General features: G+C 40.8%; 1 protein-coding gene across 1 annotated transcript in view; it reads right to left on the bottom strand.

Annotated features, from left to right (window-relative positions):
* Positions 1-26,175, bottom strand: part of CERKL (CERK like autophagy regulator) — a 47,612-nt gene that overhangs the window by 6,846 nt on the left and 14,591 nt on the right. Inside the window, exons 2-7 of the mRNA XM_082200979.1 lie at positions 24,624-24,866; positions 19,349-19,480; positions 9,598-9,661; positions 5,971-6,113; positions 2,655-2,729; positions 283-460 (exon numbers count right to left, since the gene is read on the bottom strand). Of these exons, the coding sequence (XP_082057105.1) occupies positions 283-460; positions 2,655-2,729; positions 5,971-6,113; positions 9,598-9,661; positions 19,349-19,480; positions 24,624-24,866 (835 nt within the window). The remainder of the gene's footprint in view (positions 1-282; positions 461-2,654; positions 2,730-5,970; positions 6,114-9,597; positions 9,662-19,348; positions 19,481-24,623; positions 24,867-26,175) is intronic.

The raw sequence follows: 26,175 nt of genomic DNA, 5'->3' as shown, positions 1-26,175 counted from the left end.
CAATTTCAGCCATCCCTGACCATCAGCCATGCTGGCTGGGGCTGATGGAAAATGACCCAACCACAGCTGGAAGGCCACTGGTCAGCCACCACTGGTCATTATTATCTGTATCATATCTACTGATGCTACCCAACTACAATCATTAAACTTTTGCAAACTGGTAATAATATGAAATCATGTGTTTTGGTCCAAATGGTACAATGTTGTTTTTTTTTAAAAAAAACTAAACTAAACTAAAAACTAACACAAACATAATTAAAAAAACAAACAAATTCATCGTACTTCAGACTTGCCAGTGTCTTGAGCACAGCAAAATCTTTTCGCTGACTTGATGGCATCCAGCGATGCTTTTCAGCCAAAGCCAGAGCCCTTGATCCAAACCCAAACATTGATGAAAACCCAAAACGAAGTAGCTTGGTTGGACTACTGAACGTGCACACGTCCACTGACTGTACATGCCCTGAAATGGTACCATATACATATTATTTCATTTTTCCTCAACTTTCATCACAGGGCTCAAGGTGGCCCACAACCAAATGAGAGTCCTCTGTATTTATCAATTTTAAAAGGCAATTAAAATATCTGCAAAGTCAGGACCCCTATATACTTTCCTGTCAATATTAAATTCCTAGATGAATGGAAATGTTCTGTTTTCTAACTCCAGAAAGTTACTCCAATTAACCCAATAAAGGTGGAAAATCTGTAACCTTCAGCTATAAAGTAGACAGTTTACTTAGAATTCAGGTAAAAGCAAACATGTGAACATAACATAATAAACAAAGAGCACATTGATTTAAATGTGCCTTTATTACACTGAGTTGCCTTTCCCCTTGCAAATAAACAAAGCTTATTTTGAGCAAAACTTGTACTGATTGCGGGCATTTCTACCCTATCTTTCAAACATATTTCTAGGGCAGATCTTAGTAATATTAATTACTCCCATACCCACTGTTTCCCAATAAAGTGACAGTCTTATGTATAAGCCAGTAAGAAATTTCCTTTCCTAGTTAAATGTTTACCCACCAATTATTCCTGGAACAGACTTTGGCACAAGGCATACAGAATGTGAGCATGAATCTGGAGTACTCTGTGATTTCAGACTCAAAATTCAGAGAGAGAAAATCAGAGAATTGTAGAGTTAAAAGGGGCCATGGAAGTACAGTGGTGCCTCGCAAGACGAAAAGAACCCGTTCTGTGATTCTCTTCGTCTAGCGGTTTTTTCGTCTTGCGAAGCAAGCCCATTGATGGATTAGCGGATTAGCGCTATTAGCGGCTTTTAGCGGCTTATCGGATCAGCTGATAAGTGGCTTAGCGGCTTAGAAAAAGGGGGGGAAGGGGAAAAAAACCAGCAGGAACTCGCAAGACAGTTTTGTCTTGCGAAGCAAGCCCATGTGGTGTAGTGGTTAAGAGCGGTAGTCATATAATCTGGGGAACCGGGTTCTCGTCTCCGCTCCTCCACATGCAGCTGCTGGGTGACCTTGGGCCAGTCACACTTCTTTGAAGTCTCTCAGCCCCACTCACCTCACAGAGTGTTTGTTGTGGGGGAGGAAGGGAAAGGAGAATGTTAGCTGCTTTGAGACTCCTTAAAGGGAGTGAAAGGCGGGATATCAAATCCAAACTCTTCTTCTTCTTCTTCATAGGAGATTCGTTTTGCGAAGCACCTCCAAAACGGAAAACTCTTTCGTCTAGCGAGTTTTCCGTCTTGCGGGGCACCACTGTAATCTAGTCCAAACCCTACAATGCAGGATTTTTTAGCCCAAAGTGCGGCTCAAACCCACAACCCTGGGATTACGAGTGAGACTGCCTCCATTGCCCTCCTAGCAAGATTAGCAACTGCTACAGCCTTTCACAAGAGGATGTGAAACAATAGAACAGTAGTAAGAAATGGGGGCAGGCAGAACACACAAAATAAGAGCATTCCTTAGTCCTTTGAGCCATTGTCACAGTGGGACAATGAGTCAGTGTCACTTAAGTGGGAGACCAAGCTGTGAAAGAAAGAGTATGCAGTTCTCAATAGGCCAAAGGAAGAATGTGAGTGCAAAGTGGACCATTTGTCACAAACTCTCCTTCCAAACAATGGCAAGAAATGTTCAAAGTAATCCTCTCTTCGAAAGGCAGGTGCCGTGCTTAGCAGTAATTATAATGCCTAGAAGTGGTCCTCTCTTTAACTGTAATGCATACTGAAAACAAAGCTATTGTTCGGTTTTATTCCAGAAATTAACAAGTAATGGCATTGTGCATTCATGTTGAGAAAACAATGTCAAGCATCTTACTAAGAAGTGCCACATCGTTACTTGAAACTAATATTACTAAATGTAAAAAGGTTCTGAAATAACTTGAATGCAAATGTTAGTCTTCCTCAACCCACATTCACAAATACAAGAGGACGAAAGAGGTAAAGCTAGTCACATGCTACCAGAGGATATTGTAAACTGCCCTGTGATCTTTGGACAAAGGGTGTTATAGAATTTAATAAAATAAAAATAAAATCATCCTGCCCAGCAGATTGGAAATTAATTCCTTCCACCCTCCTCATGCAAATGCAGTCTTTTCACCTTTGTATATTAGAAGTATGAGTGCTCCTCCTAATGGAAATAAGCATTTTTTTTAAAATCAATTCTTTTCCTAAAGTATTTCAGATATAGGATACTTACCCATTATTATGTGCAGTGTTGCAGTTACCGTGTGTTGTATGCCATTCACAGTATATGCCAAAATATTTGTAGAACCTGTAAATATTCAACAATGTGTCCAATAATGAAAGCAAAGTGAATAGGATAATTCTACAAAAGAGAATATTGCAAAATGAATCCTCTAAGCCAGTGGGGAGCTGAATTCCTTTAGTAAAAGCATTTGCCCAAGTCGATTGATTTCTATAATGTAGGGTTATGGCAGTGTCTCACAACCAGATGTTAAAGAAGCATATAGTTTGAAGCATACAGTGCTACCTCCAGTTACGAACTTACGGTAATTTGTTCCAGATGTCCGTTCTTAAGCCGAAACCGTTCTTAACATGAGGAGCGCTTTCACTAATGGGGCCTCCCGCTGCTGCCATGCCGCTGGCACATGACTTCCGCTCTGATCCTGGGGCAAAGTTTGCAACTAGGGGCATCTACTTCTGGGTTAGCGGAGCTCGTTACCCGAAGCATTCGTAAGGAGGACGGTACATATCCTGAGGTTCCACTGTACCTCCTTGTGGAAGACAATTCTTGCCCATTTACTACTCTGGCTTTAATCTAGGACAAGAGTGAGTTCCAACAGCTAACTTGTCTGTTACACAGATCCTAAACATGCACCTGGAAGAGCTCCAGTTGTGTTTTTTTGACATAAGAAGTTATGCTATGTCAAGGTCAAAGTACATAAAACCTTTGGATCTCAGCAATCCTTGTGTGAAAGATTCAAAGTCTAATTAAATATTTTGCACTATGCAGCCTCCCTCCACGAAACAAAGGCTCCAGGTAATGTATTCTTTTGATTATTTCTGCAGTCCCGTGATATTATTATTGCCCTGATGCTCAACATGTATTTGGTCCTAGCAATAATACTAGCATACAAACAAATAAGTGTATCTTCAGTGTATCTGAAGAAGTGTGCATGCACACGAAAGCTCATACCAAGAACTAACTTAGTTGGTCTTTAAGGTGCTACTGGAAGGAATTTTTTTATTTTGACTATGGCAGACCAACACGGCTACCTATCTGTAACTGAAACAAATAACTGTAACTAAAGGCTACTTATTCCATGGAAATAAAGGATTGGATCTAGGCTAAATTATAATACAATCCTAACATACATGGATACTCATAAGTCACAGTGAGCTCAGCAGGACTTACTCCCAAGGTGACTATGTATAGGGCTACAGTCCTAGTTGCACTAAGGTCCATTAAAATCAATCTAAAAATTTAATCACAGCTATGTTAAGTTCCACAGATTTCAATGGGAACTGAGCACAACTAACGTATCCTGGATCCAAGCCAATGGATTTCTCATTTCCCAAGTGACAGCACTGTGCAGAGGTAATTAAAAGACTGCTTATTAATGGCAATGTTGCGGCTTCTTAAGTTGTGGTGTTTCCAAACATATTACAAAAGACACATTTTTTAAATGGACAACACTACCAATAAAATGAAACTTCTATTCCAATGCGTCTGTTCCTGCTAACCAAACTTCCTCCTAAAGGGTGCTAAAGTGTGGGAGAAAGGGGAAAAGTACCAGTTCACGTAAAGCCTGACTGATGAAGGTACCAGACAGAAATTGTGGGGGGAAATGTCTTTGGAAGTGCAAGCACTCCTGCAGAACAATTAACTTAATTAACCAGACAACATGAATATTCATAAGTCTGTTAATGTCTCCACCACATCCAAACAGATAAATGTGATGTAATGACTTCCTAGTCAAGCATATCTAAGAATCTCACGAAAGCTGAACCAACACTGTGGTTCTTTGCCCAAAGTATCATGGAAATTGAAAATCTCGTTAACAATATATTATTCTCCACAAATTAATTGGAAGCAGGAAATAACATAAATCTCAGGGCTATGAGATTTACGGTCAATATATATAAAATTCCTCTGTTTCATAACAATTTCATAACAATTAATCTGCTTTCCCCCAGTCCTTCCAGTTTTCTCCAAATCCCTCTGTACAGTTCCTGAGCTGTAGTTCCCATAGCAACAAACACTATTCCTAAATAGCCAGCAGTACCACCACAGGCTTCCTCCACCCGACTGGTTTTATTTTGACCACAGTATAGTAGCTTGTTATGTTGGTCTAACGAAACCTTTCTTCCACTTTTTTCTCAAGGAAAACTACAATTTAGCACAATGCTGAAGGACTGTTAACATTCTAGAACTGGGTGTTAGTTTTCTACTCAGAATTGATTTTAATAACCAGCTAAGTTAAAACTCAGGTTTTGTAATTCTGCATAAAACTAAAATTCTTATAGCATGAAGCATGTCACTCAAGACTGACTGTAGCATATCCATGATAAAATAAGTAACACTTGAGTTAGATACCAATTTAAATTAGTCACATCAGCTTGCAGTATCTCTCTCAGTTGTAATACCCAAGTTATATTTAATATAGAGAATAGGGCAGGCAATATATCAATATATCATCCAAAACCGGTTTGAAATCCAAGTTGCAATATTGGTTTCATTATTTTTGGTTTGTGTGTGTTTGTGTGATGCAAAAATCACAGTGTGGGGAAAACGGTGAAGCCAGCCATTGCCTCTACATCAGGCATCCCCAAACTCAGCCCCCCAGATGTTTTGGGACTACAACTCCCATAATCCCTAGCTAACAGGACCAGTGGTCAGGGATGATGGGATTTGTAGCCGCAAAACATCTGGAGGGCTGAGTTTGGGGATGCCTGCTCTACATTGTTCCATCCTTATTTCAGACACGGTGATATATCAGTATATCACAATGTTGAAAAACGGGTATCGCCCAGGCAACATCTCTCACTGATTTCCCCTGGGAATCTCTTGTGCTTCCTGAAAGTCTGCTCTGGAATGACATGGCATGAAACATCTTGTACCTACTGGTAGACCAGAGAGGACTTTTCCACTCAGGGCTTCCACCCCCTTTACAATGCATATTCCTCCATGGTAACCCAGCATGGTACATGAAGTCTGCCATTATCCAACCACTACTCAGAAAAATAAATGGAGATCAGCAACTTGTCCATGCTCCCATAAACAGTTCTCCACTTAAGAATCAAAGTTGGGTTTACATAGGCCATACTTATGTCTGTGAGGAAAAGATGGGCATCTTCAGAGTGCCGTATAAAGAATATGGACTGTGCCAGGAGCAAAAATAAATAATTGGGGTTTTAGAAATAAATCAAACAATAAGTAGAGAACAATATAACAGAACCGAAGACAGTATAATATCTGAAAGTGATTCTGTCACAATACCATAAAAACTATGTGTACCATTTTTTGTATTCATTGCTTTATATACTCTCACCTGCTGGTATTATTCCAATAGGAACTTCTGCTCTTACTGGTGCAATTATGTCATCACCATCCCTCCTGGCATCCATCTGGGCTCTAAGCAGAAGACCATGAGCAACTTCATGGGCAGTCCCATCTCCACCAACGCAAACCACCCTGCAGCAAAACAGTGGCAAGTCTGTCTTCATTACAATTTAGTTCAAAAACCATTTAGTTTTAGGCTAAATATAGTGCGAGGCATTACATATGATCAAGCTGAAACACATTATAATCTTTCTAGGACAGCTTATTGAACTAATATGCTCCAGAACAATTTTCTACATAGCTTTGACTTCTTTTGAGCTTTACAAATATGATAAGTATGCTGTTCTCATTCCCCACCCCCCTTGTTAATATGTTGTTGGCGTCCGTCTGTCTCGGGAGATAATGGAAGAGTGCACCTTTGGGGGTAAAGTCAAACCGTTTGAGAGTTACAGTGCCTGCTGTCAATATGGGAGAGACTTGTTTCATTGCAGGTGGGGCTGATGAAGGCATCCGGATTTGCTGCTACAGGTGCACCATGGCATTTCTGCTCTCTGCACTTCTCCCAGCTGCCATGCAGTCAATGGACAATATCCCACATCAGTCAAACTACACAATGCTATTTATGCAAATGAAGACTATTGATTTCAATAGTTCTATGTGTGACTAAGTTGGATATCATCCAATTTGTACTAGTGTGTGTTCGTAGCATTTATTTAACCATTAAAACGACTTTCATCACATTCCCTTAAACTATTTATTTAACTAATTTCTATGGCAGTGTTCAAAATATAGTACAGTGGTACCTCGGGTCACATACGCTTCAGGTTACAGACTCTGCTAACCCAGATATAGTACCTCGGGTTAAGAACTTTGCTTCAGCATGAGAACAGAAATCGCGCGGCAGCAGTGCAGCAGCAGCAGGAGGCCCCATTAGCTAAAGTGGTGCTTCAGGTTAAGAACAGTTTCAGGTTAAGAATGGACCTCCGGAATGAATTAAGTACGTAACCAGAGGTACCACTGTAACTTCCCCACTGGAGCTTACAGAATAGGAAAAACCATACAAAATAGGAAACACTAATACACCAATAATAGCAGCAGTAAAAATGTCTCTGCTGATCTAGTTGCATCATCCAGCCTTCCCAATAAAAGTTGTTTGCATCTTACACATGCAAACAAAATGCAACACAAAGCAAGAGTTATTAACGAAGACACTTCGCTATCTTACCCAAATTTCTGGCATCTGTATCTATTCAAGGCAATACTTTAGAGCAGTGTTTTTCAACCACTGTTCCGCGGCACACTAGTGTGCCACGAGATGTTGCCTGGTGTGCCGTGGGAAAAATTAAAAAATTCAAAAGATTTTTTTTTAAGTCAAATTTTCGATTGGGGCGCCGTCCCCGGAGGGAGGCGGACAAGTCGGGCGGCGAGATGCGGAGCGGCGGCGGCGAGGAGAGGCCGCCCAGCGCGGGGCTCTCGCCGGCTGCCTGCCTGGCTGCCTGCGAGCTCGGCGGGCAGCGCCTCCGTCCGCAGCGCCCGCCTCGCGGCTCTCATTCCCTGCCCCTGCCAAAGCTCACCCAGCCAAGCCGCGCTCTCCTTCCTGCCTCGCTTTGCTGCCTCCTCCCTCCCCCCACCCCCAAAGCTTGGAGGTTCCCCGGCGCTATTCAATTGCTCATTGTCTAACATTGTGTATGCCATCAAATTCCAACAGTGTCCTTCAGCTCTCTATATTGGACAAACAGGCCAAACCTTACGCCAAAGAATAAATGGACATAAATCTGACATCAAGAATCACAAAACAGAGAAACCAGTAGGAGAACACTTCAATCTCCCAGGACATTCTATACAAGATCTCAAAGTAGCTGTTTTACTACAAAGGAATTTCAGAAATAGACTGGAAAGAGAAGCTGCTGAATTGCAACTCATTACCAAACTTAAAACCATGGAGAGACCTGGTTTGAACAAAGACATTGGATTCTTATCCCATTATACATGACTAAGCCATTTCTCACCTTTTCACCCCTTGCCTTTTCCTGTAAGACCTATTACAGTCGTTAAGAGTCGTCAACAGGCTCATCTCAGCTATCTGCCTATCTCCTATTCCCACCACCCTTCTGAGTAATACCCCTCCCCACCTTCTCACTATATAGAAGGATCTGGCAACTTCTGTTTCAGTGTATCTGAAGAAGTGTGCATGCACACGAAAGCTCATACCAAGAACTAACTTTGTTGGTCTTTAAGGTGCTACTGGAAGGATTTTTTTTATTTTAACAGCTATGTTAGAGAGTAGCCAGCTTGCTTATAGTGGCCACAGTATGGAACTAAGGCTTCAGAGGCAAGGGCCAAATCCCGACTTACCCATGAAGCTCATTAGGTGCCTCTGAACCAGTCACTGTCATCTCTTAGCCTAACATACTTCACAGAGTTGAGGGAATGAAATGGGGAGTGGGAAAGCCATTTACAATGCCCTGAACTCCTAAAAGGAAGGGGAAGACATAGCTAGACAGCTAAAATTAGAACTATATGCACAGCTATCTTTAATGTTGGCTTGCTGATTCCAAAATTTTGAGCAAGCTTATATGCTTTCTACTCCCAACTCTTTTGCATAGCATCCAGAAGTATAAAAATTAGTGCAAGCTAGTACAGCCTATCTTTAAAAGGCCTCAAGTAGTAATTTATTGAACACCACTAACTGTTTCAATTAACTGGCTATTTGAAAGAGAAATTTATTTTGTTGTCTTGTTCAAGTTTGAGGGTTTAAGAACATTTATTAAGATTCTAAATTAATTAAAATATTCTAAGAAATAAATAAGAACAATAATGTGCTTAAACTAATAAAACAAACCATAACTCAGAATTGCTTGAATTACATATGATACCCCACACCTGTTTCATCTGGGGAAATCTGAAATTAGCCAGCTCAATAGAAAAGCCTGTGGATGCTATGATACAGAGAGCTTCTGTAAACCCAGACTGATTGATTTGGTAGGGAGTCAAGTGGTGGCTCCCAGTACGTTTCTGAGCACAATTCAAAGTGTTGGTGCTGACCTTTAAAGCCCTAAACGGCCTCGGTCCAGTATACCTGAAGGAGCGTCTCCACCCCCATCATTCTGCCCGGACGCTGAGGTCCAGCGCCGAGGGCCTTCTGGCGGTTCCTTCATTGCGAGAAGCAAAGCTACAGGGAACCAGGCAGAGGGCCTTCTCGGTAGTGGCACCCGCCCTGTGGAACGCCGTTCCAGCAGATGTCAAAGCGATAAACAACTACCTGACATTCAGAAGACATCTTAAGGCAGCCCTGTTCAGGGAAGTTTTTAACGTGTGATATTTTACTGTATTTTTGGTTTTTATGGAAGCCGCCCAGAGTGGCTGGGGAGGCCCAGCCAGATGGGCGGGGTATAAATAATAAATTATTATTATTATTAATTATTATTATTATTATTCTGGGTGTGCACAGGAATGCCTGCACTGAATAACGGGTTTGTAGCAAAACTCTGAGACATGATGCATGGGATAGAACCCCAAAATTAAAAATAAGCTGTGTGCCTACGGCACTGATTACCCTTTCCTTGAATAAGCAGCATCCTTGCAGTAGAAGAAAGCAGTTAAAAGTTAAACTTACCCATGAAATGACGTCAGGTCACATTCCTTAAGTAATTTAAGAGCATGTCCTTCATATTCTGTAACTATGAAATATAATGCACAAACAGACAATTTCAGCAACATTCAACTTCTCAGTGTAAATTGACAAATCTGTCTTGGAAGTCATAATTCACAATTCAGAGATCTATTCAGTGTGCCCAGGAGACCTTTGGGGGTTTTCACTTAGATTAGGAGATCCTTATGCCATCTACTAAGTTCTCCTGGATATCAAAAGCACATTTGCCACTCAGTATGCCAGAAACACAAATATATTCTAGAGCCCCAGTGGGTAGACAGAACTAATCATTTTTTTGTTTCTGGATTGTGATCATGGGCACTATTTCTCCCTTATATTTTGAACAAGAAAAAGTCAGTTACTTGTTTGCAAATTTGTAAACTAGGATTATGTGGATACTAAGAGAGTTTGTGTACTGGTCCAGTAAACGCTTCCGCTGCGCCACCAGCAACAGCTCTCTTTGCAGAGCATTAATTAAGTCCAGTGCAGAGGTTCTTGTTGCACTACAAGCTTCAGAGTCTCAGCAGCAAAGAAATAACGACACAGGGAAGCCTGTCCTTCCAAAGACAGGTTTATTGCAGAAAGATAACAGAAACACCTCCGGAGCTTTCAGACATTTTTGCTTCACGCCCCACACACAGAGAAAACAAACACTCTTTATATACTGAGCAACTTAACAACTTAACGAGCTTGACTACTTAAAGTTACATGACATTGCTAACTTGCCAGCGTCTTAGGTTTCACACCCTAACACCCCCTCTCGCTGGCAATACAAAAAACAAAATTACTTCAGACCCATTTCTTCACAAAAGTTTTCATGCCGCTGAAACCCAAGCGGTTTTGTGAAACCATCAGCTTGGTTTTCATGACTGGGACAGTAATTTAATTTAACAATTCCTGCTTTTACCGTTTGACAAACATTTTGAAAGCGGATATCCAAATGTTTTGTACGACCTTTAAACTGCCCATTTTGTGCTAACTTAAGACACGGTTGATTATCACCCCATACAGTGATTGGAGTGATGGCCTTTTCATACATCTCTTGTGCCAAGCATTTGTAAAATTCTAGATCTCTACATAACTCAGATAAGGCACAGAACTCAGCTTCTGTTGACGACAAAGCAATCAGGTTCTGTTTCTTGGATCTCCACCCAATCAGAGAGTTACCAAATTTTATTACACAGCCAGACACTGATTTTCTATCCTTTAAATTTGCCCAATCACTATCTGCCCAGCAAGTAATCTGTGCTTGTCCTTCCGAAGATAATTCAAGGCAAAAATCTTTGGTGTATTGTAAATATCTTAACACTCTTTGAATTCCTTTCCATGCATTTACACTAGGTTTCGAAGCTTCTCTGCTGAGTAAGTTAACAGCGTAAGCAATATCTGGTCTACTCCATTGCGAAAGATGAAGTAAGCTTCCCAGTGCTGACTGAAAGATTTCAGCATGCTTGAATTCAGCACTATCCTTGAACTCATTGTCTTTTACAAAACCCATTTCCATTGGTGTTCTAACACCTGCACACTCCGTCATGTTAAACTTTTTCAACATTTGCAATATCTTGCCTTTTTGATTCAGTAGAAAACTGCCATTTTTGGTCCTATCTATCTGAACACCAAGATAGACCTTCACATCACCAAGATTCTTAACTTTGAAGTGTTTATTTAACTCTTTGGCTAGTTTTCTTACTTGTTCTTGTGTCTTTGAAGTATAAATCAGGTCATCTACATAAACAAGCAAAGATTCTTGAGCATCTCCTGAATTTCTGAAATATAAGCAATTGTCAGCCTTGCTCCTGCGAAAACCAATGCCTACCAAAACGTCATTCAAACACTCATTCCAATTATGAGCAGATTGCTTGAGTCCATAAATAGATTTATGTAGTTTCCATACCTGATTTGATTTACCAACTTTCAATCCTGGCGGTAGCTCCATATAGAGCTCTTCAGCCAAGTCTGAATGAAGATAAGCTGTAGAGACATCAAATTGATTCACTTTGAACCCTTTCTGAGCAGCAACTGCTAATAGTGCCCGTAGGGTTTCACTCCTTGAAGTGGGTGCATAGACTTCGGAATAATGTAACCCCTTTCTTTGCGTAAAACCTCGAGCTACAAGCCTTGCTTTGTACTCTGGTTTCCCCATCGCTGTTGTCTTTATCCTGTACACCCACCTACAACTTACTGCCTTGGTACCTTCTGGCAGTTTGGTGATGGAAAACACACCCAGTTCTTTCATAGAATTCAACTCCTTTTGCATGGCCTCACGCCACCTACTGGCCTCCTCCTGGGGTAATTGCTCAACTTCCTCAAAACTTTCAGGTTCGCAATTTGCCAAACCAGCCCAAACACTAATAGCTTGGTACCTTTCAGGAGGTATACCTTTGTTGGTACGCTTAGAACGCCTTAACAGTTCCTGCGATGTTCCTTCAGTTTCCCCCTCTGACCCAGAATCGCTAGTCGTCACCTGTTTGTCACTAGTAGTTGAAGAACTTTCTGATTCTGACTTTACACGTCTCTCTTGCTGTACAGGTGAACTTTTAGAGCTAGAAGATTCTGACTTTACAGATTTGGGTGAACTAGGCGATTTCTCACCCTCATCCTCAGACTCAAATTCCTCAGTCTGTTCTGGAACTAATACCTGCCCTGGGGCCTGAGTTTCATTGCTACTGTTCACCACATCAAATAGTATGTCAGGATTTCCATGAATTTTATTCCAACCATCCTGCTCACAAAATTCCGCACTTCTGCTGATTGTGATTTTCGTTTGATTGCCTTCTACATTCACAAATCTCCAACCTTTTGTGTTTGCTTGATAACCACAGAAAAACATTTCTTTAGACCTAGGATCACCTTTCCTACGTTGTGCCCTAGGCACCAGCACATAAGCACGACATCCAAAAACTCTTAGATGATCAATTTTTGGTTTTTTTCCAAACAGCATGAAGTAAGGAGTGTTGCCTACTGTGCTATTGTACACTCTGTTAAAAGTATAATTCGCATACAGTGCAGCCTCAGCCCAAAAACGCTGTGGAAGACCAGAATCAAACAGCAAAGCAGCAATGGCTTCCTGTAATGTTCGAAATTTTCTTTCGGCAACTGCATTCTCCTGTGGTGAATAGGGATTGGTAAGTCTATGAACTATACCTTTCCTTTTTAACCACGTCTCCAGCGTGTGGTTCACATATTCCCCACCACGATCTGATTGTATTTTACGTACCCTGGTGTCAAATTTACATTCAACTTCTTCAATCCAATCCATCAGGATGGAAGCTGCTTGTGATTTTTCTTTCAGAAAGAAAACCCAACTAGCCCTTGAAAAGTCATCCACCAAAATTTGCATAAATCTCGCACCTCCAAGCGATTTGACTGGCATAGGGCCACACACATCTGTGTGCACAAGTTCAAAGGGTTTCTTGCTTACTCTATCAGATCTAGGATAGTTACATGTCTTAACCTTAGCATGTTTACAAGCACAACAATCCAGAAAATTTGGACAGGGTTTAATGTTACACTCCTCAGCTAAATCTGGCATCTTGCTTACATACTTAAAGCATATATGAGCTAACCTTCTGTGTAGTAGATGTGCACAACCTGTATGAGGAGCCTTATTTACACACTTAGCTTGCGCTTCACCTGTTGAACATCTACCTGCTGCTAACTGCTCTTCAACCAAAACAAAAAGCCCATCCTCACAGGGAATTTTAACTAGCTCCTTCCCCTGTTTCGAAATGGTGCACACATCATTTTCAAACTCAACCTTAAAACCACTTTTTACCAGGCATGACACACTCAAAAGTCCATTCTTCATTCCTGGAAGAACAAAAACAGGAAGGTTAGTTTGCAAACAGTTAACATAAATTGTGCCTTTAAGGTTCATTTCTCGTTTACTATTGTCTGCTATAGTCACGGTTTTTGCAACTGGCAATGTCTTGCAGTTCATCAAGCGGCCACTAGATGTCGCTGGAACTAAACTGTGACTTGCTCCACTGTCAATGATCCACTTCAAAGTTTGTTGGCTCCTTTTAGGACTCTGTTGTGCTGCCATTGCAGATAGTCCCTTATCAGCACCTGCTCCCCCTCTGGATCGTTGATTCTTGTAGTTCTCACGTCGTCTTCCCCTGTAACTCCGGAAACTGGCCTTGGACTGTTGCAATTCCTGTTGCTTTTCTGGACACTTTGCTATCAAATGAAACCTGCTGCCACATCGAAAACATGACTTGCTGGCCATAGCAGACACTTGTGAGGCTTCCTTACAGCTCTGCCTGCTAGTTTCCCCACGCTGGGAATTATCTGAACATCCAACCCTTGGGGTATTTGAATTATCAATACGTTTTCGATGATGTTGATATTCTTGTTCACACAATCTACCAGTCACATAATTCATATTCAGCTGGTCCTCTGGCAAAACTTGTAAAGTTAGTACTAAGTTTTCAAACTCTGCATGCAGGCTGCTAAGCAGAGTATAAACTTTAATATTTTCAGGAAAATTCACACCTAAAGACGACAGTCGGTTGAAATACTCAGTCATCTGTGACGTGTGTTCAACCACACTATCCCCTGGCTTCAGTTTCAACTCATACAAAGCACGTATAATGTTCACCTTCTCTCCGGGCGTGGCTCTATGGTGAATTCGCCTAAGAGCTTCCCAAATTTCAAATGCAGACCTTAAATTTTCCACATGAGGTAATTGGGAATCGTCTATCGATACCATCAACATGCATCTAGCTTTAGTGTCCATTTTATCATGTTCCCTGTTCTGGGCATGTGCAGCAGCCTGTTGCTCTGCTGTGGCATCTGCTGCAACAGCCACAAACGGCTTTCGCCTCTGGACATAGTCAGCCCACACTTCTTTGGCTTCCAACCAGACTTGAGCCCTCTTAGACCACTGCACGTAATTAGCAGAGTTCAACTTTGTAAAGGGAACCTGGAAATTTTCCACTGCCATTCTTGGGGTCTGCTGCTACTCCCTCTGTGTGCCCTTTCTTCTCTTTCCCCTTGGGATTTGTCTTACTCACTTTTCAGACGCCTCCAGCCTCCTCTGAAGCCTCTCAGTTCCTTTAAGAGCTGGATTTACGACCAAGCCGGTCTTCTCTCATTCGAAAGCTGCTTTCACTTTCTCTGCACACAATACAGCTGTAGAAACGTTGGAGGATCCATAACCTAAGAGAGTTTGTGTACTGGTCCAGTAAACGCTTCCGCTGCGCCACCAGCAACAGCTCTCTTTGCAGAGCATTAATTAAGTCCAGTGCAGAGGTTCTTGTTGCACTACAAGCTTCAGAGTCTCAGCAGCAAAGAAATAACGACACAGGGAAGCCTGTCCTTCCAAAGACAGGTTTATTGCAGAAAGATAACAGAAACACCTCCGGAGCTTTCAGACATTTTTGCTTCACGCCCCACACACAGAGAAAACAAACACTCTTTATATACTGAGCAACTTAACAACTTAACGAGCTTGACTACTTAAAGTTACATGACATTGCTAACTTGCCAGCGTCTTAGGTTTCACACCCTAACAGATACTCAGTTATATACATTATCTGCTCTTTCCATAGCGATACAATGGTTATGTTGCGATTTATAGTTGTAGATGTTTGAAGTGCAAGCGTCTGCACAAGAATAAACTGGCATCTTCTACTAGATGCAATCATATCACACCACACAGGATTGAATTATCTGAAAACGAAATGGTATTTGCATCAGTAAATGCACATCTCTAACTTGGACAAGTTAACCATGGAAACAACAAAGACCGGAGACCAGTAACGAAAGAATATAACACAGGAGGGTGGCGGTACAAGTATACACCAGAGTCTGTAGCCTCTGGAGAAAAGGAATCTGTCACTCTACATCGCTGTCTCTGTTTGTTGATATCCTACGCAGTACAGCAAATCCGGCAAAGAAAGACTAAACTGGCATAATGCAGATGGCATCAAGCATCATAACCACATTTAGCATTTTCTAGGGCATCTTTGCCAGAAGAGACAGCCCAGCTGCATCCGCTCATCAAAGATTTCTGCTGACTGACATGACACCTCCAGATGGATTTTTTTGTGTAAGAATGTGCATTATTATATGCAAGATTACATTAATCTTTCATGCTTGTCTGTCTTTGGTGAGAGTACATTCTCACTCTCCAGTGCTTTTAAATATTGTTGCGCTCACTCGGTGGTTATTTAAAAACAACTCATAAACACATCATTATTTGTATTTTGCCTTAGAGTTAGCCTCCTGCCTGCTTCATTAGGATGGGTAGCAAAGTCCTAAAGCAAAAAACAACAACAAAAATGGTGCAGTACACCATAGCACAGTTTCTCACCTGGGGCTGCAAATGGGAATTCCAGCCATAAAACAGCATAACATGTTGTCTCTACATATGCTAAACCCTTGACCTTTAGTCTTAAAAGGTCAAGAATGCAAAGCGAAGAGCCCAGAAGCAGCTTTGTAGCACTGTCACTAATGTGTAAACAAGTTTCTCACCCCTCAAAGCTGTAGAGATGGGTAGAAAGAAGGGCCCCCTGCTTATATATATGCCTGCAAAGCTAGAATCATGCCAGAAGCTACAAAGATTTTTTTCCAATCCTTGGGAGTCAAGTTTGAAATGCTCTTATAGCTCTACGCGTCCCATCTTTAGCATGACTTAGCAAGGCTCAGGAATCATGTACTCAAAACATGCTTAGGTATACATTTCCCTGCTTCTTTGGCACCCTCACTGGCCAACATGAAGGGCAAATATGAACCAATAAGCTCGAATGCAAATAGTCAGAAGCCAAGACAAGAGTGAGAGTGAGATTATGTCTCAATCCAGTTTTGCTCTCGCCTTGTTTAGGGCTATGTGTAGACAGAAGTAAGATGTCAGAAGCACTGGCTTTCTTTTTTCTGCAGTCTTTCCATTATGGCTGAATCAAAATGGTGGGTGGATTTAACTATGGTTTATCCAAACAAGTCAAGCCCATGCACAATGGCCAGCTTGGATATGCAATAGCTAAAAACTAAGCAAATCCTGACCCAGTTTAAACATAATGACAAACCACCATTAACTGAAAACAGGGGCAAGTGCTTTGATTTTCCTCTGTGTGCCACACCCAAGGAGGAGAGGAGTGGAGGAAACAAGTTGAGGTCTCTTCTCATTGCATTAAACCATAGTTTAGTGTTTCATTCACCTTTAATTTTTTTGAAAGTTGGTTTGAGTAGCAGCAAAAAAAGCATCTAATAAATGTAATAATAATGGTGATGATGCACGGCAAAATTTAGCAGCATTGTGCGTAACAGAAGTATGAATTTTCCTAAAATCATTCTTATTTATTGAAGTTATATTCTGCCCTTGCTCCCGAAGGAGCCTGGAACAGCAAACAGATCCACAGTTTTAAAACAAAAATGCCTCAGCAAAATCAAAATAAGCAAATATAGCCAAATGCTTAAATTATGCAGGTTGCAGAATTTAGCTTATAGTATGGAGTTTTCATTTTAACGAAGGACCCTCACAAGCCTTACTTTCATCTTAGATTTGTGAAGAAAGGTTTTGCTCACATAAAGACTGAAGGGGTTTTACCACAAAAAAAATTCTGGCAGTCTACTAATTAAAGTCTTCCTGCTCTACTGAAATATATCTCAGCTTTACAGACTGTTCCTCTGATTGGCTGAGCAACATAAACTCTATGAAGGATGAATTAATTTAAAGGTAACACACTTATTTTTTTAATTAAAAAACCAGTAAGCATGTTTTTTCTTGATGCACAGTTCTGCATAAATTCCTAGTGCACATTTTTATGATTTTACTATTAAAAATAAAATTCCATATATCCATGTGCAATCTGTGTCAGTTGATACACAGCAGAATCACTTCTTGGTTTGATAAAATTCTATCTGACAAAACCGAAGTACATGTCATTTGCCAAATTAACCTGTAGGAGGAGTGTTAACCACTAACCATAACAATATGCTATGAATAGACTTTATGATAAGAAAGTTTGGGATATAAGAATAAAAGGACACAATTCTTCAGCAAGAATAGTGTGAATGCATAAAAACTCTTCCAGATTTCCTCTGCATGTCATTGTCATGGTATACATTTATCTCCAGAGTACATGTTTCGTACACATACACCAGGCATGTACCAGCAAGCAGTTTTTCAGCTTTGAAAGCACTGTTCACCTGTCTGGAAAGGTAGGAGGACTGAGCCAAAAACACTACTGGGCCTGTCAGAACTGAATAATCTATTCAGCATCTAAGCAAGTGGAAGAGCTAGTCCCAGAGATCTCTGGATGGAGCAGTCATGACGTACCTCTGACCTGTAGGCCTAGTTATGTCCACCAGGTCTCTGAATTTCACCAGCAAGGCAGCTTCAGGCAAACTTCATCCACCTGCCAATTACTTGATATCATAGGTCAACAGCAGCACAGTGCTAAGATGAGAGATAAGCCCTCTGCCTGCTCTTGGACAGTAAATGGCAGCCTAGGGATCCTCTCTAAAAGGTAGGCAGAGTGAACTTTCTAGCCATTCCTATCTCAGTGCCGGAGCAGAGAGGAAAGGATATGTTCTGTGTGTGATTGCATGACTACTAGGAGCCAGCATGATGGGTCAGAGCTGCTTACCTGACCTCCTGGCAGGTAAGTCACTGCTACTTACCAGAAGGGGAAAGGGCAATGCAGTGGTGAGGTTGGCATGTTGCAAACACACCAATGAAGCCGATTCAGTGGTCCTGCAAGTATATTTGCACCATCTTCCTTGCTTTACCTCTCCCAGGTCTGGTGGAACTGCCTCTGCCACAACACACAGTCTACTACTGTTTGTGCCTGCAAACCCATCTGGGGTATGTATGAGTGTGACGGCATATGTTGATTTTTATGAGAGAGGAACAGAAAGAAAGTGCTGTGCACCTGATAGAAAGGTGCTTGTGACAATGCGTAGGTGGGGAAATATAAGTGTATAATATAATATTTGATACTACATTGGGGGGGCACTCATATTTGGAATGCAACTGTGTATAAGGTTGGACAAGTTCCAACTCCCCACCCGGTATTGAGTAATTGATTGGACTGCTTCCATTCTATCACTGTGCAATCCTATGCATGGCTACAGAGAAGCATGTTTCAATGAGTTCAGTGGGGCTAACTCCCAGTTTGATTGTGTACAGGTTTGTTGTCTTACTCCCTAGAAAGTCTGCCTTTTGCAGGGTTAGAGAATAACATACAGTGGTACCTCGGGTTACATACGCTTGAGGTTACATACGCTTGAGGTTACAGATTCTGCTAACCCAGAAATAGTACCTCAGGTTAAGAACTATGCTTCAGGATGAGAACAGAAATTGTGCTCCGGCGGCGCGGCGGCAGCAGGAAGCCCCATTAGCTAAAGTGGTGCTTCAGGTTAAGAGCAGTTTCAGGTTAAGAACGGACCTCCGGAATGAATTAAGTACTTAACCAAATGTACCACTGTATTGTACTAATTTTTTCATTAATTTCCTATAACTTCAGTAACTAATAAACAGGATGGAGAAAGGTATTTAACAAAGCAAGAGGATATGAAAATATTTAACTAAAAGATGAACCAATGACTGCACATAAACACAAAAAAATTCTCGCTAACAAGGAATTTATTTCTTTAAAATCATGTGTGCTAAGTGATGTCATTAAAATAGAAACATTAAATGTGGACTGACCCATTTGCGGAGACGCTACCTCCAAAAATGGATCGAATCATGTTCCACAAAGCATCTTACCTGTAACGTCAGCCCTGATGTCAGCAAGCTTAAAGAGAGGTGCAACCTGTTCGTGATAAATGCGAGCAGCCTCTTTTCTATGACTATTTGGATTGACAAACACTTTTAATGACTTTGGCCTATTTGGAAAACCTTTAAAAAAAAACACAAGGAAAAAACACATCAGGGTTTTTAAGGCTAATTCAAACCACTTTGAACACACAGCATTGCAAAAGAATAAAAGCATGGATTGCAAACATTAACACCTGCAGATGAATATGCATCCTGAAAAGGTACAGCAAATTCTGGTTTGTGTCTGTGGACATCTTTTTTTCTTTATTTTTTGCACGAAGCTGCTCATTACTTATATATGCCATCTACGTAATCCTGAAACAACTGGAGCAACTGACCTGTTTGTGCATCTCTACTGCTAAGAATAACTAGTACAAATGAGTCAGTCACCCTCATCAAGAGCATTATGTGACAGCTATCACGAAAGAGGTTTTAGGTCATGGTTCAAACCTGAAAGAAGGAGGGAGATCAAGTGAGAAGAGAATATTCTCCTGAGATTTTAAAAAAAGGAAGTGCCTGTCAGCAAGGATTTGATAATAGTACCCCTTCACATTTGCTGCGGAGATTCGATACTACAATTTTAAGGATTTACAGATTATGTTTCATGCCACACAGAAGGTGCACAGGTGCAAAAGAAATCTGCCCTTGATTAAAAGGATCAATAAAATAGAGGTATGAGAGTAAGGGAGGGGGATGAAAGCCAAAATGCACATTTTGAAACAACATGTCTTGTTGATAATCTTTTATCACTACAGCATTTAAAAATAAATTATCTTGTTAACTTTCACCTACCATACAACATTATTTATCATCAATTCTAATCATGTACACATCAGGTGATAATTCAAAGGATCATTTGTTTAGCAGTTATTTGCCCCTCTCTGATATCCCCATAATTTTCAGTGAAAAAACCACACACCAAAAATAAAACAACAGCTACAATTTTTTTTACAACATTGGCATTATCAGCACCATGCTCTAACCAACCAACCATCCAGGACTCTTAACTAAGGACTATGGTTTATCACACCAAAAATAAACGTTGTTTTGGTGCACTGTATTGTTTCATTGGGACTTGAGGCTTGCAGGGGAAATGGACACACTCGGGTATGATCTTCCTGGACAGGCAAAATAATGTCAAGTCTCCAAGCAGAGATCAGGGGTGTCAGGACCAAGGACAGATCGCTCTAGGGCTAGCTAGTTGGAGCTCTCCCTCCTACTGCAACTATAGAGGGATGCTGCCACCCGAAGCCTTATGTAGCCTAACAAGGCCTGTGATACGATGACTATCTGCCTGAAGGGGGACTCTGCTTTTCTAAAGGCCTTTCCCTAATTTTGTATCCATTAGCTACTTTGGGGTTAGGGGTGTGCTGCTGGGGTTTTGTCTTCAGGTCCACGTCCTCCGGCAAAGAAAGCTAGAGAGAAGCTACTGAAGATTATTCCCTGGAGGCAGCAGCATGTACCTCATCTTCCTCTGAATCTTCTCAAAGTACTGGAGGCCCCTGGGGTCAGGGGCCCTGACATGCTCTCCCCTGTCCCATCACACTGTGGATCCAGATTTGATGAACATATTAGAGTTTGCTAAACCAGAGTTAACCATAACATCTAAATGGAGAAACCATGGCTTAACAAACCACATCTTTTCTAAAACTGGCCATGCATAGTGTACACAAGAGGGTGGCAAAAGGACATGCATGGGAACAAGGCTTGTTCTCAGTCTAAGAACCAATGGTTTATGAGTTGGAAGTTGTTATATATGAAACCAGCAAAATGATTTGCAGAGACATCAATAAAACCTTAAAATGATTTCCCAAAGGGTTTGGAAAATTTGCTTCGATGTCTCGATTCACCAGGGAATTTGTTTTCTCCTTCCCAAAATATATTATTCAGCAGTCTTATAGAAAACAACTTTATAATCTAATAATGTTAAATAGTTTCAGGTCTCATTACCGGCATATAAGTGCTGTAGCCTTTGGCATCATTAGAGCCTATGTTCTATTGAATTGCTCATTGTAGCTTCCTTTGCTAAAGTGAACTAGGACTTTAAAACAAAATAGCCAACTGTTCCTCTGGTAGCAACAAATGTGCTAATATGCACTAGTTTAAACTTGATCTATCAGTGAATCAATGAACCATGAAAGGTAGGGGTTAATCAGGGAGTTCTGAAAACAAAAGCTCATAGGGCAGCAGAGACGCTATCCTCAGACACACATCTGTGCTGTTTTCACTGTTTAGTTTTATGGCAGCAGGCTTATGTTTACAAAAGTTAAGGGCTTGAAATGATGTCACTGTCACATACGTTATTAATATTTTATACAACAAGCAATAAGAAAACTGCTACATAAAGACAGAAGTAATGATGTGAATAAACATTTTTCATGCTAACTAGAGATATACCACTGTTGATGCTACACTGTTAATGTATAACATTAATGGGATAATTAAACCTTCACGCATGAAGCTTTCGATGCTCACATTAAAAACTTGGTGTGAGATGCATGTTGTAAAAGGAGCTTCTGTAACAAATTTCTTCTATACAATAGGCACTCTTAATTTTTATACTGAAAGCATAGCTCTATATTGCTCACTGCTAAAGTCAAGCAAAAATTTAGACTAAAAATCTTTCCTAAGAGATTGTTTAAATTATGTAGTTTTAATTGAAACCAAAAATTATCACAGGGTTTTTAAAAAGGGAAATATGGCTGTGTTGAAACAAACCTTATCTGGTTTTTGATGCTTTATCTTACTATTTCATAAAACCATAGAATTGTAGAGTTGGAAGGGTAGAGAACCATAGAATTGTCAAGTTGGCAATGCAGGAGTCTTTTGCTCAATGTGGGGCTCAAACCCGCAACCCTAAGATTAAGAGTCTCATGCTCTTCCAATTGAGCTATCCCAGCAGTCATGCAGGGATGTTTCGCCCAATATGGGGCTTGAACTCATGACTCTGGGATTAAGAGTCTCATGCTCTATGGACTGAGTTATCCTTGATTTATATTACACAGTATTCTTTCGAATACTACAACAAACTAAAGCAACCACACCAATCTTCCCCACTTCACATAGATTCCTGGTTTGTTTGGGAGGAACCTGGCTACCATATATACTTGTATATAAGCCGACTTTTTCAGCACTTTTTTTTATGCTGAAAAAGCCCCCCTCAGCTTATACTTGAGTGAGGGTCCCACCCGAGCGCATTTCCAGCAGCCCCTCGTCGGAGCAAGCTGTTTGCTGCCGCCGCTCGTGCTGCCACTGCTCTGCCAAGCGTGGCTCCTGTGCCTGCCCTTGTGAGCGGCAGAGGCTGTTGTTGGCGGAGGAGGAGGAATGAGCAGCCCAAAAGCAGCCCTTTTAGGCTGCTTGTTCTTCCTCAGCCGCTGCTGCCACCAGCCTCTGCCTCTCAGCAGCACCCTAGGTAGGCAGGGGTCAGGAGGGGCTGGGGGGGAGAGAGAAGCCCCCTCTGCCGTGTGCGCATGAGCACATGCACACAAGCACTCTGACCCACCAGGAGTTTTGTGGTGTGGTGAACTGGGTTATACTCAAGTCAGTAAATTTTCCCAGTTTTTTGTGGTAAAATTAGGTGCCTCAGCTTATATTCTGTTCGGCTTATACTCAAGTATATATGGTAAGCATGGAAAAACAAACTGGAACCAAAGGAGAGAAGGAGAAAGCATTCTCATGACTCCCAGTTTCCTATTGTGTCATATGCTTTTAACACTGCTGTCTTTGTCTTTACCTCTGCTGGTTTTCCTTGTTTGTTTTGTTTTCTGGTTGCATTTTGTTTGGGTTTTAGGCTGTACTTTTATATTATTTTGTACTATCTCCATTTTGTATACATTTTCCTGGTGTACTTTTGTAGAAAAAAGTGAGGTATAAATCCACGAATAGCAATAATAAATCATATTTGCATTTCTAAACAAGAGATCTACTGCAAACCAGAGTTAGCACAAACTCATCATTTCAGATCCTACGTTGTCAGCTCCCAAACAAATCACAGTTTGAGGGCAGCCGCAAGCTTAGAAAATAGCCTGGTTTGGATCTGTTTATTAATTCAAGTTATGAACAAGCCTTTTCCTTGAAATCCACAGTCAAATCACTAAGCATCTAATTAACAATAGTTTCTCATTTCATCCAATCCAGGAAACTATGGTAACCAACTTTAGAGCAAGCTAGTATGCTAAACAAACTTCAAATCATGGTGTATGAGACTGGGTTGTTCTGAAATAACACACAGAGATTTACTACAGTCCATAGACCCAAAATATGGTACAATGATAGTATATAAAATGTTATTAAGGTGTAATATCGGCCTTGCTAGCCAACAGAGTAGCTTTAGCTTGTACATACTGATTTCTGACTTTTACTGCCTCCAAGAGGAATTTTGCTATGGCTAGTGTAATAGTATCAATCTTATCCTCAAAGAGGACATTGCTTCTGATGAAATGGAAAACTCTAGTTAATTGGAGATTTGCTGGTTTAATTGCTGCATGCCACAAAGGGAGGAGTGAAGTAGCTGCATATGCAAACGAAAGAGTTCATGCATATATTGGCCTGGTAAGCCAAATTATGTTTATCCAAGCCCAGGCATTGGCAGTGTTTTGATGTGACATTAAACCAGTTTAGCAGTACAAAAACAACCAGTGCAACCCCTCCCTCCAGCACAGTTGCAATGAGATCAGAAGTTTTTGCATTTTACTTCTTTTGTCCAAACCAATAAATGTGCTTAATGTTAATTACAATTTAGAGAAACGGGTCAGGTTTGTAAACCATGGTTCAAAATTTGCTTGCTTCTGTAAACCACAGTTAAGAATAACCACAGTTTGAGTTCCTGCAAAACAAGTAATTATAATTAGTTGAAAACAGAAGTAAAAGCTTCCCATCTCATCCTCACAGATGTGCCAAAGGAGGAATGGTAAATTGAGTGTGCAAGCCCTGAAGCTTGTTCATGTAGTGATAAATCAGACTTTTATTGGCGAGCCAGGCCAGTAAAATGTTTGGTTTCTTGTTACATATTAACAGAGGCTTAGACTAATTTAAAGTCAGCTAAGTGGGCTATGTCACTAACAGAATAAGATGGCAATTCTAAGTATACTGATTAGGGGGGAAAGCCCTACAGAAATCAATAGGACTTATTTCTCAGTAAACATGTTCAGCCTCATACTGTAATTTTTTAAGGTTAAGAATGTTTAGAAAATATAGAAATAAAGTCTTTCTGAAAAGTGCTTACCATTCAAAATTTCTTTCAGATGCTTAAACCACAGGTAACAATGGTCCTCACTTAAATTACTTAAGTTGATGACAGAATCCTTAAGTTTGTTTCCTTCTTTTTTCAGGCAGACAAAAACTGTGATACCTAATAATAGGCCACCTTTTTGCTGCCCAGCAAAACGACGGCGTTTCAGTTTTACGGAAAATACATCTTTCATTTCGACAGATTCCTCTTCATTTGTCAAGCCCACACTGGAACCACCTGCCCAAAGGAGAAAGAGAGAGTGTTTATTTTCATACTACATCACTGTTTAATCCCTTATGGTTCCATCCTAACTAAAAGTGCACATACAAAATATCTATTATTATCATCACTTTTTTCCTGAATGCATCCCTGAAAAAATAGTTTTAGAGATACTTAAGGGCTGTTCATGAACTGTGAAGAGAGGACCAGACTCCACATTGCTAGCAACCATGTGGGACTTACAGCAGCTGCTTCCATACCACACTCAGTAATATTTAAAGTTGTTTCTTCTTCACAGAAATGACTGTGCTACTCTCCTCCACATTATGTTATGCTCCTTCTCCAATGGTTCACAAGGCCAAGAGATGAATATCTCCCTTTACATCTGTAAAAAAAAATTGAGGGCAAGTCCCATCCTCCCCCACCACTGCCTAATTTTGATAGCAGCTGCCCTTTTACATACAGTTCCAAAAGTGCTTCTTTAAATCCCTCACACAAAATCTTTTTTTTTTTAAGCAGTTTCGGGATATATCATGGAACCACAGGTTCACTACCTTTCTCCCATTCTTGGTTTTCCCTCACAAAATGGGTTATATGCAAGTCAATATGTCACTGAGTAACTTTGTCAGAATGGCTAGAATTCCTTGCACCACAGAGACACAGTGCTTATTTGCATGTCACAGTAAACCATAGTTAATTTTACGTATGTCTGAACCAAGGATAATTGTCTTGTTTCACTCCCAACATGATCTGTAAACAAGGTTTGTTCATAGCTTACAGGAAAACAAACCATGAACCTTGGTTTGGACACAACACTAAGGAATTGTAGCGTGTTTCCTTGGTATGCCATTGTGGAGGGGCAAAGTAGCCAAATCATCATTTTGGTAACAATGGGTTTACCATGACATGCAACCTATTGGCTCCTTTCTTTGCTCAGAAGCAAAAAAATCAAACAAGATTTGGCTGCCTCTGGGACTCCAAATTGGATAGCTGACTTTAAGAGAGTCATATTTCTTCTAGAAGGACTCTGATAGGACTTTATGATTTATTCTTGTCCTTAGCCACAGCAATCCCCCCCCATCAATGTCACCATTAAACAATGGCCTTTAGTATGAACAGTCTCATCATTAGGAAGCCATTCTTTTAATTGTCTTCCCTTAGGATGAAATTAGCAAAAACAAGCAAATAGACTCCGGGACCAAAAGGCTGAACCTCCTTTATCACCTTCTGTTGCACTGTGGACACAGCCTTCAAAATGTGGAATAAAACATGATCACAGCAGTTGCAGTCAAGGTGGCCACGTACCTCTCCTTGAAGCTTTCAAGGG

This window comes from Podarcis vaucheri, assembly GCF_965113315.1.
Source record: "Podarcis vaucheri genome assembly, chromosome: 1".
Classification (NCBI taxonomy): Eukaryota; Metazoa; Chordata; class Lepidosauria; order Squamata; family Lacertidae; genus Podarcis; species Podarcis vaucheri.
The sequence above is the reverse complement of the archived record's forward strand: the minus strand, read 5'-3'. Positions and strand labels throughout refer to the sequence as shown.